General features: G+C 37.4%; 2 protein-coding genes across 2 annotated transcripts; both read left to right on the top strand.

Moving 5' to 3' along the window:
- Positions 1 to 232: 232 nt before the first annotated feature.
- LOC135709094 (zinc carboxypeptidase A 1-like) lies at positions 233 to 1867 on the top strand. The gene has a single exon (XM_065231291.1). The coding sequence runs from the start codon at positions 268 to 270 to the stop codon at positions 1549 to 1551; it is 1284 nt and encodes a 427-aa protein (XP_065087363.1). The 5' UTR covers positions 233 to 267; the 3' UTR covers positions 1552 to 1867.
- A 14343-nt stretch (positions 1868 to 16210) lies between these two features.
- Positions 16211 to 17503, top strand: LOC135709093 (zinc carboxypeptidase A 1-like). Its single transcript, XM_065231290.1, has one exon. The coding sequence runs from the start codon at positions 16232 to 16234 to the stop codon at positions 17501 to 17503; it is 1272 nt and encodes a 423-aa protein (XP_065087362.1). The 5' UTR covers positions 16211 to 16231.
- Positions 17504 to 19890: the final 2387 nt, after the last annotated feature.

The raw sequence follows: 19890 nt of genomic DNA, 5'->3' as shown, positions 1-19890 counted from the left end.
CAGGTTGGAAACGCAATCAACAATGAAGTTGAGAGTGGTCATAAGTTTCACTAGAGACTGAAAAAGCCCTCCATGTCATCTGATCATTCCAAAGTGGGTTTAATTTACAAGTGCCCAAGCTCATTCGGCGAGAGTAAGTCCAGGGAAAGCTTCGATAGGGAAATGACTGATAAGACAACTATTTCCACTTTACGATGCGTGACATGTACTATAAATGGTGGCTGGCTGGCCTTGGGCAGGTTAGTGTGTAACAGGTAGCTTAGGAATATGAGGCTTACGGTGATAGGAAGTGCTTTGGCAATTTGTCTATTCTTCGGTGCGACGTATGCAAGCGAAGTTGCTCGCTATGATAACTACAGAGTGTACGAAGTTATCCCCACGTCCGAGAACCAGCTGAAGCTGCTGAATGAGCTGAAGCAGTCTAGTGATAGTTTGATTTTCCTGGAAAGCGGTAGCCATGCCGGTGCGAAGTTCAACATCGTTGTGGCACCACATAAGTTGGCCGATTTTACGGAAGCTCTCCTGAACGAAGGAATCAACGCTCGAATTGTGGATAAGAACATGCAGAGGTCGATCGATCAGGAAAGGAATCGTATGAAGTCCAGGCGTACGAAGGGTGTATTTGACTTCCAGGATTATCATGAGCTAGATGATATTCACGCTTGGTTGGACAAATTGGCTACTGAGTACGAACAAGTAGAGGTCGTTGAAGGTGGACATTCGTTCGAGAACCGATCGATCAAGGGAGTCAAAGTTTCGTACAAATCGGGTAATCCAGGTGTCTTCATTGAAGGTGGTATACATGCTCGTGAATGGATTTCTCCTGCTACGGTCACATACATTCTTAATGAATTGCTCACCAGTCAAGATCCGAAGGTGCGAGGAATTGCCGAAAACTATGATTGGTATTTCTTCCCGAGCGTCAACCCTGATGGTTACGTCTACACCCACAAGAAAGATCGTCTTTGGAGAAAAACTCGTACTCCATATTCAGGAGGTTGTTTCGGGGCTGATCCTAACCGCAACTGGGACTTCCATTGGGCGGAACAGGGAACAAGCAATCGCTGCCAAGCCGATACCTATGGAGGACCTTACGCATTCTCTGAAGTCGAAACAAAAACCCTGTCGCAGTACGTTGCATCGTTGAAGGGCAAGATACAAGCCTACATCTCATTCCACTCATATTCCCAGCTTCTTCTGTTCCCTTACGGACATACCGGTGCACATACTCCAAATCACAACGACCTGAACGAAATTGCCAAAGCCACGGTCACATCCTTGGCGAAGCGGTATGGAACCAAGTACAAGTACGGTAACATCTACGATGCCATCTACCCGGCGAGCGGTGCCAGTGTTGATTGGGCCTACGGAACATTGGGAGTGAAAATCGCCTACACGTATGAGTTGCGACCTGGCAGTAACTCGTGGAATGGATTCGTTCTGCCAGCCAGTAAGATTGTTCCAACCGGAGAGGAGACCCTCGATTCGCTGGTGACGTTACTGGAGGAATCCGAGAGGAGGGGATACTATGAAAACTGCAAAGACTGTTGAGTGCGGTATTTACCGAAATGATAAAACGGTATCTGACTGGAGCACGGGGAGGAATGGCTTATAAAGTAATAAAAAGCAAAGGTGCTACTTGAAAAATAATGCATAATACTGTTTATTTGTTCGATCTAATTATCGTTTTGAAGTGGTTTCCGTTATTGTGGCGAAGGGGAACTGGGTTTAAGGTGGACACCCTTAGGATTTTTCTGTTAATACCAGATTTTTTTTACGGTATTTCACATTTGACAGCTCCCGTACCAAGTTGTTTATTCTGAAATGCATCAAATATCGTATGCTAGTAGTGACTGTGGCAAAACCCAATAATTCAATAGTTGTGCCGCCAAACCATCAACTGTCCGTCTTACTCATAGTTCCCGTACTTCTGGCATAACAAGATTGCTCAGTCGTAAAATTTAATCAAGTTTGATTTAAGCTCAAAGGCTAAGAAATCGGTAGAATACATTCAGCGAAGTGTGAAAATTGTGTGGGAAAATTCAGTGAAACTGACGTTTAAATTTTGTTTGCCGAAAACAGTTAAGCTGGGTTTAGACAGGGCAAGTCAATTGATCAAGTCAGTTGAATTCAACTGACTTGAACGCGAATTGAACGTGTAAACCATGCCATTCAACTGACTTGATCAACTCACTTGAATTGAAAAAAGTTGAACCAGGCTCAACTTTTCAAGCCAATTGAATTCAACTGAGTTGATCATTTGACTTGCCTAATCTAAACCCAGCTTTAAAGTCATTAAATCTCGATGAACATTTCAAATGGTCCTATCTGCTTTGATCGATTCTCTTCATCGACTTTCTCTTTCGTCAATAACTCAGCTGCAAAACCTTTCCCTGTTGTATTTGACGATTTGGACGCTAGATAAGAACCTCCTTTATCAAACTATGTGGTAGAATTAGCGCGAAATCTGTTTGCATAACAGTGGTTATGAAAAGAGAAAGTCGATGAAGAGAATCGATCAAAGCAGATAGGACCATTTGAAATGTTCATCGAGAAATCCTCCTTAAAATTCACCTGCTATTCATTTTTCTCAAGATTCCTATAAAATCTCTTTTGTATCATCTAGGAATTCAAATCAGATCTTCTGTTGAACTGATTTCCTATAACGTCCCGTTAAAACTCGTAGGTTGTTGGGAACAGTTTTAGCTGGAACTAGTTTTGTTTTATTATGAGTAAAGGGCTGAACACAATGACAGCCGCATTGCGTAAAAGTATTTTTTGAACTAGTTTTCTCGAGTTTTCCTGTGTTTCCAGTGTCCTGTGTTCATGTTAAAAATGGAACGCATTGAAAATATTGTGAAAATTGTGCAGGCTGTGCGGGAACTGAGGTATCTGCAGGATATTTCCTCGCAACATCGTCGGTGGTGGGTGAGACCGTGCAATCAATTGCGGGAAAGTGAAGGTAATTCGCATCATAATTTATTTCGTTTCGCTAAACTATGGTTTTTTGAAAGGATTCTATGAAACAGCTTTCACCCTGATGAAGGAAAAGGACTCCGAGTACTTCGTCAGGTCAGTTCGGATGAATCCAGAAACGTTCGAGAAACTTCTGCTGATTCTGAAAGCGCACTTGGAAAAGCATTCGATTAGGAAGCCAATAAACCCGGAGTGTCGACTGTTTTTAACGTTGATGTAAGTCAGTGGTGCTCATGCCTATTTTTTTCAATAGATGTATCTTTGTTCGATGATCATATTTAACGTTGAGTTTTGCGTATTTAATAATCATTTCGGCCATACATTCAAAAGAAAAGAAAATCAAGCTGAGGATATTGCATCATAGAGATCCAAGCACCACGGCGGACCACGGGCCGCACTTTGGCCTTCCCAGGGAGGAATCTACCACAAATTCAAGAAATTTTCAATAAAACGCTTTCTATTGCTCACCGCACAATTAAAAACACTTTCGGGATCACTGTCGCACGGTGGAGGATTTTGAAGTCACCGTTGTTCATGTCACCAGAGTCGGCAGAAAACATTGTCAAGGCTGTAGTGGTGTTGTATATTTTTTTGAAAAATCACAGTAACCATCAGTACGCTCCGCCACGATTCACGGATACAATCGACAATGTAGGAAATGTGGTTGATGGAGAATGGCGCTTATATGTTGATCCTCTACTAGGTGTTTCCGCTGATTCAATTAGTCGAGGACATATTGCTCCTCGGACTGCATTTGAAGGCCGCAATATTTTAGCGCAATATGTTTCGGAGAATTCTCGTTACGAGCACATTGATTAATCAGTTATGTGAAACAAAATTATTTTGTAAAACAGCAAGAGGACAATAAAACCATTCTGAATATTTATGAGTACCATTCTTACTTCTCAAGGTTCACAACCGCCAATACACAACCGAAATATTAATTATACAAAACACCCATACGTATTTAAGGAGAAAAATCTATGTTCTAGGATCTGTTTCATAAACTAACTGGTAGCTACGAATCAGGTTCCGGAAACCCTGAGGGAAGTCCATTTTTCACTAGAACAGAAACATAGTTGTTATTTGATGTGTCGTATAATAAGTCTTCTGAGCAAAGTCTGAGATCAAATAGAAAACTTAAGGTGATGATGATGATGATGATGATGACCTCTTACCCCTACAAAGGTTTGAGCTGGATGATTTATCTTTAAGATAATTGAATATGACATTTTTACCAGGTTGGCAAACAAAATCGAACTGGTTTCAGTTACAGATATAAATTCCCTCTAGAATTTACAGTTGCTTCACAGCGATATAAATGTGGAAAAGCTCAGGCGTCCACCTCTTAGTTCACCTTTTTGTCCACCTAAAATATTCATAAGTATTACAAGCAATCAAGAGTTAATGCACAATCAACAAAGCATCCTATTACACTAGCAACCCCGCAATCTGATGCTATCATAATTTTCAGCAATGTCAGGAATGCTTCCGAACCCCTAACATTTGCCAGAAAACTTTTTTACTAACTCAGGGTATCTTTCAAATAAGCTTCAAAATTGCATTTTTTTTTATCAAATGTTAAATTCAGTCCTCTATATCCGTAATACGCGCGTGAGGCTCAAACCTTCGTAGACTACTTTTTTTTTTAATTAATCTACTAATCAAATCTTAAAAAATTAAAAATCCATCATCACCATGGCGAACAGAAAAAGTTTTTGCAGTGCTACAATAATTATTAAAAAGTCGTTATGACAGCTATCCATATAAAATAATCCGTTAGAGATAACTTCGTCAAGATACATAATTTGTCAATTCATAAAAAAAAAAAATCATTGGATAACTGTTCAAAGGACAGTTTTAACGTGTGAAATGCAGTGTTTTTTTTAATTCTGTAAGTGTTGCTAAACGTTTGATATGTCTAGGCATCGAATTGAAAACATTTATTCCTTTATAATATAATGAATTTTGTGAAGCACAAGTCAAGAAATGTGGTGTTCTTATTTCAACCGCGTTTCTAGTATTACATCCACATTATCTTTCAATTCGATCACACAAATATGGAGGCAGCAAACCGTTAACTACTTTAAAAATGAACACCATAGTCAAATATACAATTCTTTGCTTCACCGACAACCATTGTAAGGCGTCTAACATCAAAGTTGAGGAAGTTAATCTATTACATCTCAAAATCAAACGCATTATTTTATTCTGCAAGCGCTGTAATCTCGATATTTGTGTTGCATTGGCCAGAAATAAAATGGAAGGGCAAAAGTCAAGATGAGGAGAGATGATTGATTTGTATAGCTGTATTTTACTGGCAATAGTTAAATCGTTTTTCAGTCAACATAGAATTCCATACTTCTTGGCAATTTTCTTGATGACATTGTCAATGTGAGAGTTGAACTTAAGTGTGTCATCAATAATCACGCCAAGATATTTAATCTCCCGAACGCGATCAATAGTCTCATCATCAATTACAACAGAGACGTTCTCATTTACTCGATTCCGCGAAATTACCATAGATTTAGTTTTACTTGTATTCAATTTCATCTGCTTATACTTCAACCATCTACTTAGAGAACGCAAATCTTCATTCAAGTGTAAAACGGCATCATCTAAATCCTTAGCTGCAATGAATAACACAGTATCATCTGACGGATTTCACGCCAACTCATCCAGTGGTTGGCAGCACCCTCTCAGAACCTTATGGAACTTTGTGGGTGTGGAGACTTAGCAATTTTAAGCAACTTTGCGTACTTATTTTTTTCAAAATTTATCTCGCCTAACATTTGATAAGGGTCAAAGTTTTTTGTCAATTTTTTTTTCAAATCGATATAGCTTAAAAATGACAAGCCCTACAAAAAAGTGATGTATGGCGAACTTTTAGCAAATAATCTGAAATTTTATAAAATTTTTTAAATAAAATAAAAAATCGGTTTCTACACTCTAAAAAAATATATTTAAAAATTAAAAGTCATTTTCCCAAAAATAGTACCCCTCAGATTTGCTTGATATTTTTTCTCATGAAAGGCAATATAATTACCTAACTTTTCTTCATACATCGCAAAGTGGGCGCTTTTAAGGAAAAAAAGTTGTTCGAACAACAACTTTTTCATGTTAATTTTTTTTTAGCGTGTTTCACTCAAAGTCGAATAGTAATACGCGCACAACCTTATTAAAATTCGATTAAACTTTATGGGTATACTTTTCGATAATCTGGGCGAAATCTAGCCTAACATTTGAAAAGGGTACAGAGAAGTTACCTGCAAATCGTCCAATAAGAGTTCAGAACAAAACGTTCTAATGAGGAACAGCCATCTCAGCATGGTTTGCACTTTCCTGTGATGGATTGTATTATAATATATGCATACACTCTATCCAACTTCTATAAAACCACCCTCAAATTGTTCCAAATCAACAGGTAAACTAAGTAAAAATCACTTAGTATGTTTTATTCATGAAAAGATTTCAATTCATGTATTTGTGATTAATTTAATTAGAAAAATAATCATTCATTTATTTTTATGTATTAGGTGTGTCCATTAGTAAGCAATATGCATATATGTTTATACCTCATCTCTCAAGTGAATACATATAATAGCGCAGGTAACTTAACGATTATTTAAGGCATGCCTAAAATAATCGTTAAGTTACCTGCTATATAGCAGTTATATAACAACGCAGGTAGTCACATGAGAGATATAAGGTATAAACTTAAAGCACCGCAGTCTGTTTCTACCGACATAATCTAATATTTAAGTTTGGTGATATCACAACAATGCTCATAGTTGCTGTAGTGCATAGTTGTTGAAAGTGTAGTGCTGCATAGTTGTTGAAACGAAAAAGTGTTTATATATACAACAATGGAAAAATCTGCTGAATTGATTATTAAAAGGGTGCAATGTAGTGCCAACATAAACAATCCCAATTGCAGCCGCAATAATTTACGTAATTTATCATCAAGTCTCATAGAGAAAATACATTCATGGGCTTTGATCATCAATTGGATGTAACAATGCGTATTTGTGAATCGTGTCGTGGAATTTTAGTGCACAATAGGACACCTCTCCCGAAAAAGAGGCGATCGGATGGAAAAGAATCAAGCCATGCTCGGAAGTTTGAAGAGCCGCAACCACCAACAAGTCATCAGCAATCAGAACATCAGGAATTTGATGATACATTAGGTAAATAATAATAACTTTAACTGTTTCAACTGTGTGGTTTAAGGATTGTACATCGAAGATACAACTTCATTTTCAACTTTTTTTAGAGCACGAGCTGGATGAACCGCTTATCGTACAAATTTGATCGATTGGTAGGCCAACCTCGGAGAACAATCTATCAAATTTTCACGACTGTACGATATGCGGTTTATGCAGCTCGTGCTCCACAAACATGGGGAAAATTCAGATGCGGCTTCGATGTACCGTAAACGGGGATGTCTTTGATAATGGAGGTAACTTTGATAATGCAGCTAATCCAAAAAGTTATGACTTAATGCTCTTCGTATTCAGAAGTATTGACCCATGATACAATAGCAGTTCAATTATTTATATCAAAATTGTTAGATTTCATTAAACAATCTATTAGTTTCACAAAAATTACTTTCATGTCAGATGGAGCAGCGGCTCATTACAAAAATAAAAAGAATTTTGCCAGTTTGTGCAACTTCAAGTCCAAGTATGGATTGGAAGCAGAATGGCACTTCTTCGCAACGTCTCATGGGAAAGGCCCATGTGACGCGATTGGAGGAACTCTCAAACGAATGGCAAAGAGAGCAAGTCTTGCTCGAGATTATGGAAACACAATCACAACTCCACAAGAACTGTATGACTGGGCAGTTAAACAAACAGATACAAGCATAACAAAATTGAACTTCTGCTTCATATCAAATGATCAATACACAAAGATGTCCGATGAACTCAAGGAGCTGTTCAGTCATGTAAAAACTATACCTGGTACACAAAAATTTCATTGTTTTGTACCTATTTCTCAAAACATAATTTCTACTAAGCGATTTTCACATTCAAAGGAAACTCCGAAAAATTTCACTCTGTTTCCGATAGACTAATAATCAATGAAAAACTCAAATTATGTATGGAGAATTATAGGAAAATAAATTATGCACTAAACAAAAACACTAGAGTTTTCATTTATTAAAACACCATTCGAAATGCAGGAAAATCCTCTGTATTAGGCCCTTTCAAATGTTAGGCTAGATTTTTGTTTTAAGCACGCCCAGATTATCAAAAGGTCAAAATCTTTATGCTCATTAAGTTTCAACGGATTTTAATAAGGTTGTGCGCGTATTACTATTCGACTTTGAGTGAAACACGCTAAAAAAAAATTAACATGAAAAAGTTGTTGTTCGAACAACTTTTTTTCCTTAAAAGCGCCCACTTTGCGATGTATGAAAAAAAGTTAGGTAATTATATTGCCTTTCATGAGAAAAAATATCAAGCAAATCTGAGGGGTACCATTTTTGGGAAAATGACTTTTAATTTTTAAATATATTTTTTTAGAGTGTAGAAACCAATTTTTTAATTTTTTTAATTTTTTTAAAAAAATTTCAGATTATTTGCTAAAAGTTCGCCATACATCACTATTTTGTAGGGCTTGTCATTTTTAAGCTATATCGATTTGAAAAAAAAAATCGACAAAAAACTTTGACCCTTATCAAATGTTAGGCGAGATAAATTTTGAAAAAAATAAGTACTCAAAGTTGCTTAAAATTGCTAAGTCTCCACACCCACAAAGTTTCATAAGGTTCTGAGAGGGTGCTGCCAACTCCGAAGACGAGTTGGCGTGAAATCCGTCATCTGCAAAAAGATTAATGTCGCAAAATCGTAAAACACGTCGCAAGTCATTAATATACATAATAAATAACAGGGGCCCTAATACACTTCCCTGGGGCACTCCAAGGGTATTCCCCACGGGACTGGAAACAGAATCATTAAAAACAGTCCGTTGAGTTCTGTCAGACAAATAGCTTTCAGGTTTTGATTGTTGTAATGCTGCTAATAATTATTACTTAAATTGCTGTCATTTCGGTAGTTTTAACGGTTAAAATATCAAAACCTACAGCATAAAATTCTTCCTTAGATATCAAATGAAAAACAATTCCTGCCACCAGTGAGATCAAATTGAAAACTTGATTAAATAAAGTTTTTTAACCTACTGATAACAAATTGACAAAACGAGTATTCAATTGAGTATATTTGATATTCTGATAATGCAATAAAAACAAAACTCCAATAACATATATCAATGTGGTTTCTGTTTCATGGAAACTAAATATTAAAAATTTAATGAATTTTATTACAATTTATCAAAATAGCAGCGAAAATTTTAAATTTTCAATTATAGCATGATTTTTTTTCTAATATAGATATATATTATAATACACACACACTTAGTTTTTCCTACCGAGCTCGGCTGTGCAAATCTCGGCAAAAAAAATTCACTGAGATCTCAGCAAACAAAGGAAATGCTAATTCAGCTAAGCATTTTCCGAGACTCAGGAAAACTTCAGGAAAACTCTTAGGTCATTAGAAAAGATCAAACAGTTTTTAAAATTCTGAGAACTTACTTCAGGAAAGAACAGCAAATCTTGAAGCAAACTTAATCTAACTGAGATTAAAAATCAAGGATTTATAATGATGAAATAATAAGAAAAAAATAAAAATCTTGAAAGATCATCATGTTTTGTTAAAGTGCTAAGCACAGAGAAATTCAACAAACTTCAGAGAACATCGTAAAAAATTTGAGGAAAATTCAAAGAAGATTAACGAAGGTCACCAAACCTCAGGAATATTCTTAGATCAATAAAAAAGATCAGTACAGCTTTAAAAACTCTGAGATCAGCAAACTTCAGAAAAAATCTGATAATTTCAGGAAAGAACATCAAATTCAGGGAAATTCTTAGTACTTCAAAGGCGAAAAGAATACTTTGAGGAAATTTGAAGAGCTTTTCAGAGAATATCATATATCAGTTAAATTCTGAAATTATTCGAAAGAACATTGAATTTCAGTTAAATTCTGAGAATTTCAGAAAATATCCGCAAGCTTCAGGTGAACTTTTAGGACTTCACTGCCCATAATCGCAAGTCAGTCCCATCTGTAAAAATCTAGAAATGAGAAAATGGCGTTCAAAGATTTTTCAAGTTTTCTGATTCGACACTTATTTTGGAGTGATTAATTTAAAAATAGATGAACAATGTGGTTGAATGCATCTATGTTTACCCAAAAATATTGGAAAAATATCGTGAAATTTTTATTTTATGACCAAAATCTGAGTGGGACTGACTTGCGATTACATTTAACGTCAATGAGAAAAATAACCGCAAGTCAGTCACAATTCCATGACGATGTTGCATTAGTTTAGCACAGTATTGAACAGTAGAAAGATACCATGGTCCCATAGAACGTTATTGATTTATGGATTTGTTCCGCTGGTTCCAGAGCAATGGCCGGAACATATTCCGGTGAGTATGTGTCTTCATTAGACTACAGCTTTTCATAAATGTGCCAAACCCACCATGCGATAAATCAATGCACATGAGAATTCTAAAATAAGATCAATAGGAGTCATGATGAGTGACCAGCACCATGTGGGCCACACCCGGACATGTTCCGGATATCTCCGGGGAAGTGGTAAATCCTTTTTAAATCAAAATCCATTAAGCGATACATCAAATCACATGAGAATTCAAAGCCATAGGGTAGAGCGCTACTTCGTCGTAATCGCCCATTTCCGTTCTATCGATCAGAAAAGATCAATAATATCAATGATTCCACCGTACACAAATCAATAATAGGTTTGTTCCGATGCGTTAGTTCATTAGCAGCTACAACATAAATCCTATTAGAGTGCATTTTATGAATATTTACGCTCATTGTTCTCAAAACAATTGAAGCGTTCCTAGCGAATCCCCTTTTTCTACGTTTATCCGTAGGATGAAGAAAATCTAATGGCGTTTCAATCAATCCTCTGGCACGGCCATTGGTTCTTAAAGCTGCCGTCAGTAGTAATGGTGGCGTTGATGTCATAGTGATTTTAAGCTTGGTTCATACGTTACCATCCGCTCACGGTCATTGATTCTTGAGGCCACCGTGAATTCGCTTTCATGCACATTCATTACATCGAGCGATAGAAAAACAACTGAAATACACCGAAACACTAAAACTCCACGCACTTTATAAATTTTCACCTACCGCAACGATACCAAACGCATAAACGAAGCTGAAACTCCTAATGTTTACATCAGCTGTCAATAACTGACATAATCGAACCAAAAGAACCAAACAATTGGCCTCAAGCAAAGTGTTATTGAATTACTTTGATGCCACCGGAGTGGTTTCAATGCGTTTGGACGGAATTGAAACTCGTAGGACGAATTTAGAACCAAGAAGCAGTATTAGATTTTAAACAATATCTCATCAATTTGTGACTCTTTATCAAATCCAGCGGTACGTATGGAAAGGAGAATAAATTTAGAAGTCATCATTGACAGAAATATTCCTTTTTCCCGTTCAAAAAAGCGAGGTAAAACATGGGTTGTGCTTGGTAGGACGGAAATTAGATCAAAAGCCCTATTCATTGGCGGTCAAACTGAGTATCGTAAGAACTATATTGGCCACATCCGGACATGTTCCAGATACCCTCGGCAAAGTGGAAAAAATCTGTCTTGAGACAAATCTCATGATGCGATGTGTTGTCTAACATTTCTTACATATTTTTTTTCTAATGGGACTGACCTGCGGTTACTTTTCGCTGTGGGACAATTTGACTTGGTATTGTTTTCCATTTTTCTTGAACATACCACCTTTTTTCAATAGCACATCTTAAACCACATTGAAAGATAAACTGAATAATGATGTTAACTCAAAATTGAAAAAAATGCAGATGGGACTGACTTGCGATTACCGGCAGTTCAGAGATCAGAAAACTTTAGAAAGAATATCACAAACCTTTTTTAAATCCAGCTAACTTCTGAGATGCTCGGCATACTTGATGATAATTCAGAGAACTTCAATAAAAAAACTGTAAACTTCAGAAAAATTCATCAATTTTCAGAGAGGATCAAATAACTTCAGAAAATTTATAGAACTTCAGAGAAAACCTGCTAAATTCATAAAAAAATCGCCAAAGGGGAGATCACCAAACTTGATGAAAATCCTGAAAACTTCAGAGACGACCAGCAAACTTCAGGAAACATATGAGATTTTCAGAGAAGCTAACTGTACCGCAGGAAAGTTCTGAAAATTTCAAAGAAATTCAGCAACCTTCCACAAGACCACGATGCGTCAGGTAAACTGTGGGAACTTTTGAGAAGATAAGCAAGCTTAAGACCATCAGAAAAGATCAGCGAACTTTAGTAAAATTCTAAGGACTTCATAGAAAAGCAGCGAACTTAAGGAAAATTCAGAGAGCTTCAGAAAATATCTGAAAATATTAAAAAAAATCCGGAATCTTCAGAGAATATCATAAACAACAAATTCTTAAAACTTCCTAGAATATTAGCAAAGTTCAGATAAATTCTTAGATTATTCCAAAAGATCAGTAATTTTCAAAAAAAAATCTTAGATCAATAGAAAATATTAATAAACTTCAGGCTGATAACTTCTAAGAAAACAAGCAAACCTCAGGAAAAGTCGAAAAACTTTAAAGTATACAAGAAATAAAATTCTAGGTGTCCCTACTCATCCTGGTGTTCATGCCAGATGATCAATTAGATCAACCATGGCTGGTACAAATAGATTCCATGAACCTGATTGGGCATGCCCAACTGCTATCAATATAGTACGGTCGTAAACGATGCAAATAGATTCTGTGAACCCACTTGAGCCTGATTGATTGCCATACATATCAGCCAAGGTTGATCTGGTTGATCATCTGGATTGAATTAAGGATGATTTGGAGGACCTAGAATATCCAGTGTACACATAAATAGGTTATGAAATTGGCCCAAAACTGTAATTTTCCCATGTTACATATTATTTGAAAACATGCTCAATCTGATTAAGGTGATTAACATTTTATTCGATGGATATACAAATTGTTCGTTTATCGTTTATTCATCAGTATGAATATCAAGCATCTCATTTACTCTAGCTGCAAATTCCACCTCCAAATCTCGGGCCACTTTAATGGGCAAAGCGGGCATACGTTGACCAAGATAATTACAAAATTCCTTGTGGCGGTTTGATTTCTCTTGTTGAATTGTCGTAGCAACGTCTCCAACTATGCCCAAAATCTCGTGCAATTTGGAATCCATTGCGTCAGACTTTCTTTTGCGGTTTGCCGATGTAGTCAATGGTGTAGTGACATCGTCGATGTTCTCAATGTCACCTAGTTCTTCTACCTCGCCGAAGCCCTGGACATTCGAATCGGTTGTTGGTTGCTCGAAATCTCGTCAACGTTCGAATGATGCTGTGCTCGATAGTTGCTGGTGGTGCTGGAATAGTAAATAAGAATGCATTAAGAATGCTTTTAAATATAAATACGAGCATATTCAACTTACCTTCTCCGTTAACATTGGGTTGATAAAAAAGACAGCTCGTGGTACAACTGTTGGTACAACCCAACTAACATTTTCAGCTTTGTAAGCCAAATTTTCCAGCGTTGTACTGTAAAGTAGCTGAAAAGAAGCTGTAGATACAGCTACAAGCAAAAGCTAGCAAAATAGTTTTGGAAAGCGTTTACTCAACTTTCTCACAACCATTATTCAATTTGTCAGTCGCACTGAATAACATCAGTCAATAAACAACCAACCACTGCTGAATAACATAAACATCAAAAGTGCTTTTTCAACAACTAAACAACCTGTACTCAGCTTATAAACTGTGTTAGAGCAACTTCTGAAGCATTTTCATAGTCAACTAGGTTTATTTTTAGACGTGTGCAGTTTCACAGCTTTTACTCTGCTCTTTTACAAAGCTGAAGTAACTAGTCGAGAAAAGTGATTCATGTGCACTATTATAAAGCCTCTACTCAGCGATTTGGTTGTAGAAGGGCATGTATATTTGTTTACATCAGTTCAAAGTGTTGGCGTAGCACAGTTGGTAGTGTCAAGGTTTGCCAATGAGGTCGTCTCGAGTTCAATTCCAGGTTCCGGTGCAGGGTAAATAATTTGGTGATGATTTGTAACTATTTCGATTAATTTGATTCACAGCAAAATAAACTCAATTAATTCCTTCATAAAAAAGCGTAAACAATATTTAACCCGGCTTCAAGAGAAAGCTGTGTAGTGATTATTGGATAACCGGGAAAAGGTTGAATAAGCGCCTTTCAAGTTCACACACAACTAAACAGCAGGATAACAGCTGTATAGAAGCGTTAATGAATATGCAATAAGAGCTTGCCCCAACCCTCCCAACAGCCATAAGTAGCTGACTAAGTTCGCCAGATTTACTTGTATAGAGGTTGAGTAAAGGTTTCTTCATATCGTATAACGTTTGAATACAGCTTGATGCTGTATAAATGAAATGAGTAAAGCGTTTACATTGTGAAAATTGTTAGTTGGGAAGTACCATTTTGGGACATAAACCTGCGAGCGACCTGCACCGGATGTCGCCGTCTGCTCCACTCTCCGCAGTTCCTTCAAATAGCGGTCTCTTAGGTTTTTCCACTTTTTTTAGCTTCTTCAACTGTAATTAGAAAAAAATATATGCCGGGCAATAGAAATCATTTTTATATATGATAAAACCCTCGATGAAAATTGTATATAATTAACCAGAATGATGGCATCAAAACTTACTTGAAATTTTTGTCTCATTGCTGACAGCCAACCAAAGACTATCCTTTTAAGGGAGTTTTGGTAAGACTTATCACCTTTGGTGGATAAAGCAGGATATTTTTTTACCACTCCGATAAAAAAAAAACAGTTTAACAATTCTTCTTCGGAAACATCTTCCACGAGATCCATTTTCTTTAAGTTGAAAATTTCAATGTTTTGATTCCGCAATGCCATGCCGCGCTTTTTCAAAATATTGGAAAAAAGTGCGTTTTAGTACAACGCCGCGTTTGCCGCTGCGTGCTCATTGTGGGTTGTCAAACGTATTCCCATACTTTGGAACATTGCGCATGCCGCTATGCCGCTGTCATTGTGTTCAGCCCTTAATACAGGGTTGCCACTGAACCGGGAAAACCAGGAACTAACTGGAAATCATACACAACCGAGAGAAACCGGGAATTTGATTTGAACCAACATAATAAAACAGCAAAAAAGGGTTATCTTCCATTTAATTCCACTTAAATAATTTAGGTATCCATGACAGATACGTATTTCGACTACAATGTGCAGTCTTCATCAGTGTCATTTCCACTAAAGACTTATCAAAAACCTAGCCCCCTAGGTAAAAATGTCAAGATCACAATGTGATGTGACCAAAACAAAAACAAATCATAACAGACAAGGCAAACAGGTTACAGAACAAAGACTAGACTAACTTTCTGTATTGAAAATTTTTGTTGCTGCAGGTACGGGAACTAACATATAGATCGGATCGCAGTCGATTTCTGTCTCGATCGGAACTATAGAAAAAAACTTTTAAAGATATGGACGAATTTTAAATTAAAGAAACCATTGTTGTAAGTTGAAACATTCGTAGGTATATCCAATGAATATTTCCACCAAACGACAAATCTAATCTTTTGTGAAGTAAAATATCTTTCTGCAAGTATTACGAAAAAGTGATCTTTCGCTATTTACAGCTATTCATTAAGAAGTCACAGTTCTAATCGTTTAGCACCATTCAACTACAAAAAAATTCTTGCATATTTAAGATTCCATCACTTTCTTAGAATGACACAATCACAAACAATTGAATTGATTGGCTACACTAATGGCACAGCCGCACCCTCAACCCAAACAGATATTTGCTGCGCTCCAAGGTCAATGACAGAGCCCTCGGTCCACTATAAGCACAACGTTGCATAATGATTTAGTAAATAACACAACTCTAAAGTGAAACTTGATATGCTAATTTTCCTGAAACACGACCACCTGCCGACAAATATCCCCAGGGAGCCCCGTCTTACCGTATGAATGGAATAACTGTGCGCGTAGCTTCGAACCTCATTACCGATTCCATACTCGCCCTTTGTAGGTACCCGTGGCTTCACATATCAATGAGGTTCATCAGATGTGCCCATCGCCGGTACCATCCGGGATCTGCAAGAAGTAATATGCATATAAATTGAGATCCAACTACTAAACAAGGTGCAGTTTAGCGGGAACTGTTCTCAAGAATGGATCTCCTGAAGAAAGCGTGTTTTCTGACGACAATACTGGTCGGCGTTCAAATTGTACTGGGTGAAGAAGTGGCTCGATATGACAATTACCGAGTGTATCAAGTGACTGCCAAAACCAAACAACAGTTGGATACGATGAACGAAATTCAACTCAACAGTGACGCTTACATATTCCTCGAAAATGGACATAAAGTTGGTGATAAGTTCACCGTTATTGTGCCCCCTCATAAGTTGGCTGATTTTGCAGAAACCATGGAAAATGAGAAGTTCTGTGGCCGGATAATCAATTCGAATGTGCAGCAATCCATCGACGATGAGCGGAACCGGATGCTGTCGAAACGGTTGAAAGGAGTTTTCGATTGGACGGAGTATCATAATTTGGAGGAGATTCATGGATGGTTGGACAAACTTGCATCGGACTATAAGCAGGTTGAAGTGATTCAAGGGGGGCGCTCTTACGAGGGTCGATCCATAAAAGGAGTCAAAGTATCGTACAAATCGGGAAATCCTGGAATTTTCATCGAAGGAGGAATCCATGCTCGTGAGTGGATTTCTCCAGCTACCGTTACCTACATTTTGAACGCACTGTTGACTAGTGAAGACGCCAGCGTGAGAAATATTGCAGAAAACTACGATTGGTATATTTTTCCAAGTGTGAATCCAGATGGTTATGTTTACAGTCACAATAGAAACCGTTACTGGCGCAAAACGAGGACTCCGTATCCCGGCGGCTGTTTTGGAGCAGATCCTAATCGCAACTGGGATTTCTTCTGGGCAGTGGCTGGAGCTAGTCGACGATGCTATGCAGAATCATTCGCCGGACCTAAACCATTTTCGGAAGTAGAAACGAAATCGTTATCCGAATACATCAAATCCCTGAACGGGAAAATCCAGGCCTACATCGCGTTCCACTCATACTCTCAGCTCCTTCTGTTTCCCTACGGACATACAGGTGAACACGCACCGAACCATGACGATCTGAACGAGATTGCAAATGCTACCATTACATCCCTGGCGAAGCGTTACGGAACCGTGTACCGGTATGGAAACATCTACGATGCAATTTATCCGGCTAGCGGAAGCAGCAGTGAATGGGCCTACGGAGCTCAAGGTGTCCGATTGGCCTACACGTACGAGCTGCGTCCTGCGGGTGGTTACACTGGCTTTGTGCTACCACCGGAGGAAATTATTCCGACCGGAGAGGAGACTCTTGATTCACTGGTGACTATGCTGGAGGAGTCGGGGAAGCGGAATTATTTCAAAATGTGATCAATTGACATGTGAAACAAGTAATGATGACGCAAATAAAAAATAATTTAGCATTTATCTTTTCTTGTATGTTGTTTTACGTTACTAATGTTGATGCTAGATTATAATAGGATCATTACAAAAACAGAAGAAAGATATCAAGACTTGTTGATAGCAGTTATCGAGCAAAGAAAAAGTTTTCCAAATGTAACGAAAAAAATGTTGAGCAAAAAAAAATTAAAAGCACAATTCAATTATTCATATTTGTTTGATTGAGTCAAAATTAACGAATGAAAGTTTAAAGAAAATTTGAACCCTGGCAGTTGAACCAACCGGTGGAAACTAACGATTTTAAATTGGCTCACTACTTGACTAGCCTATTGGTCCCAAGCAAATTGATTGACCTATCCCATTCTAATCGCTATGAAAGTTTGGCAGATAAAATGAGGGACTGGTGGATTTTCCTATGTTTCGAGGGGTGCATCGATTAGCTTGGGACCGCAGATAGTACAAGCAACAATCAATACGAAACTAACGATTTTAAATTGGCTCACCACTTTAGTAGCCTATTGGTCCCAAGCAAACGATTAACGTACCCTATTCTAGTTGAAATTCTATTACTTCACTATGTTTGTTTTGATTCGCTATGAAAGTTTGACAGATAACATCAGGGGTGTGTGGATTCATGCAGAACATGCAGGGGTGAGTGAAATAGCTTGGGACTGCTTGGGACCGTTGTTCTGGTACTGAGTGAGTCAAAAATAATAATGATTTTCTTCGGGACCCAGTGGTCTTAGAGTTACCTCTATGGTACAAGAGCTGAGCCAAAAAGTTGAGCACGTTTCTTCCGGACATGCTAGTCTTAGAGTTACCTCTATGGTTGAACACTCTTCTGCAAAGTCATCATTAGTGCCTATTTTCATGACTTAGTTGTATTGGAGTTGTTCAAATAGGCCGAAGGTCATTAGGCCGCATTTTGAAAAGTGAAGTAAGTTAAGTAAAGTTCTAAAAATTATTCCTGAAAAATGTTCTACAAATATTTAAATAATTAATATAACTGACAGATAATCAACGCTTTTACCATAATTTGTTATTTAAATGGTCTTATAATACCCATCCAATAATTATTTTAGGTTTTATTGTCTAAAAGCTACAAGATCATGTTGTGTTATATTGGTATTCATTTGATATTTTACAAAACATTGCGGTAACTGAATAATTTCAAAACAAGGTTTTATTCCACAAGCATTCTAAAATAAGACATCATACCAAATCGGTTAGTTAGCGGTGTCGGTGGTGTAGTGGTAAGCATGATTACCTCTCACCCCAGCAGACCTGGGTCCAATCCCAGTCGACGCCGCCGGGATGCTCAGCACGAAAAACAAGATCGACCGAAAACAAATTAAAAAAAAACGACAATGAAATAATCATAAAATACAAAACATTCTATAATCGACAACACTGTCTATTATATGGTAAATGTATTGTATTGGTCAAATGGTCATGGTGTCCATTCAACTGGGAAAACTGGAAAGTCCGGCAAAACCGGGAATTCGAATTTGCCGGGACAATGCGGGAAAACCCAAATCGCACCGGGAAAGATCATATATACTCATCCCAAGTAATACTTTTGGTTTTATCATAGTCTTGCAGGGCATAATTTGGTCTTGAAGAAACATATAAAACTTTAAACTTGCAATGTTACTTGGAATCAATCAAGGTATATCAACAATCAATACGAAACTAACGATTTTAAATTGGCTCACTACTTGACTAGCCTATTGGTCCCAAGCAAACGATTAACGTACCCCATTCTAGTAGAAATTCTACTACTACACAATGTTTGTTTTGATTCACTATTAAAGTTTGACGGATAAAATGAAGGGTTAGTGGATTTTCCTATGTTTCGAGGGGTGCATCGATTAGTTTGGGACCTCGCTTGGGACCGAAGAGAGTAACAGAGCTGAGCCAAAAAGTTGAGCACGTTATTTCGGGACCTTCTAGTCTTAGAATTACCTCTATGGTTATATCGCATGCACCATTATAATCATATGTTTACAACTTTCATATTATGTCTTTCACTGTGGTAAAGTATCAAAAATCCTCAAAATTACAACAACTCTATACTTTTCTTTCATTCGCAATCTGTTTGCGCACGGAGCAAACGACGATTTTGCCGATTTTCCAACCACGATAGCTAACAGAGTAAATTTAAGGAATTTATGTTGGTGTCATTGGAAGAAAAGTGTTTGAATTCTTTTGCTACGATTTTCCGAGTGAAGTAGTTCTAGTATAAAGCCTTAGCGAGACATATCTTGTTACGAAGCTACACCGGACACAATCAACGAACTAAAAATTATGACACTTGTAAAACATTATGTCTGTAACACATAAAGATCTGAATCCAT

This window comes from Ochlerotatus camptorhynchus, unplaced genomic scaffold (assembly GCF_037179485.1).
Source record: "Ochlerotatus camptorhynchus isolate MF236.1 unplaced genomic scaffold, CSIRO-AGI_Acam_v1.1 ptg000349l, whole genome shotgun sequence".
In the NCBI taxonomy this organism is placed as follows: Eukaryota; Metazoa; Arthropoda; class Insecta; order Diptera; family Culicidae; genus Ochlerotatus; species Ochlerotatus camptorhynchus.
Note: the sequence above shows the minus strand (reverse complement) of the source record. Positions and strands in the feature narration are given on the sequence as shown.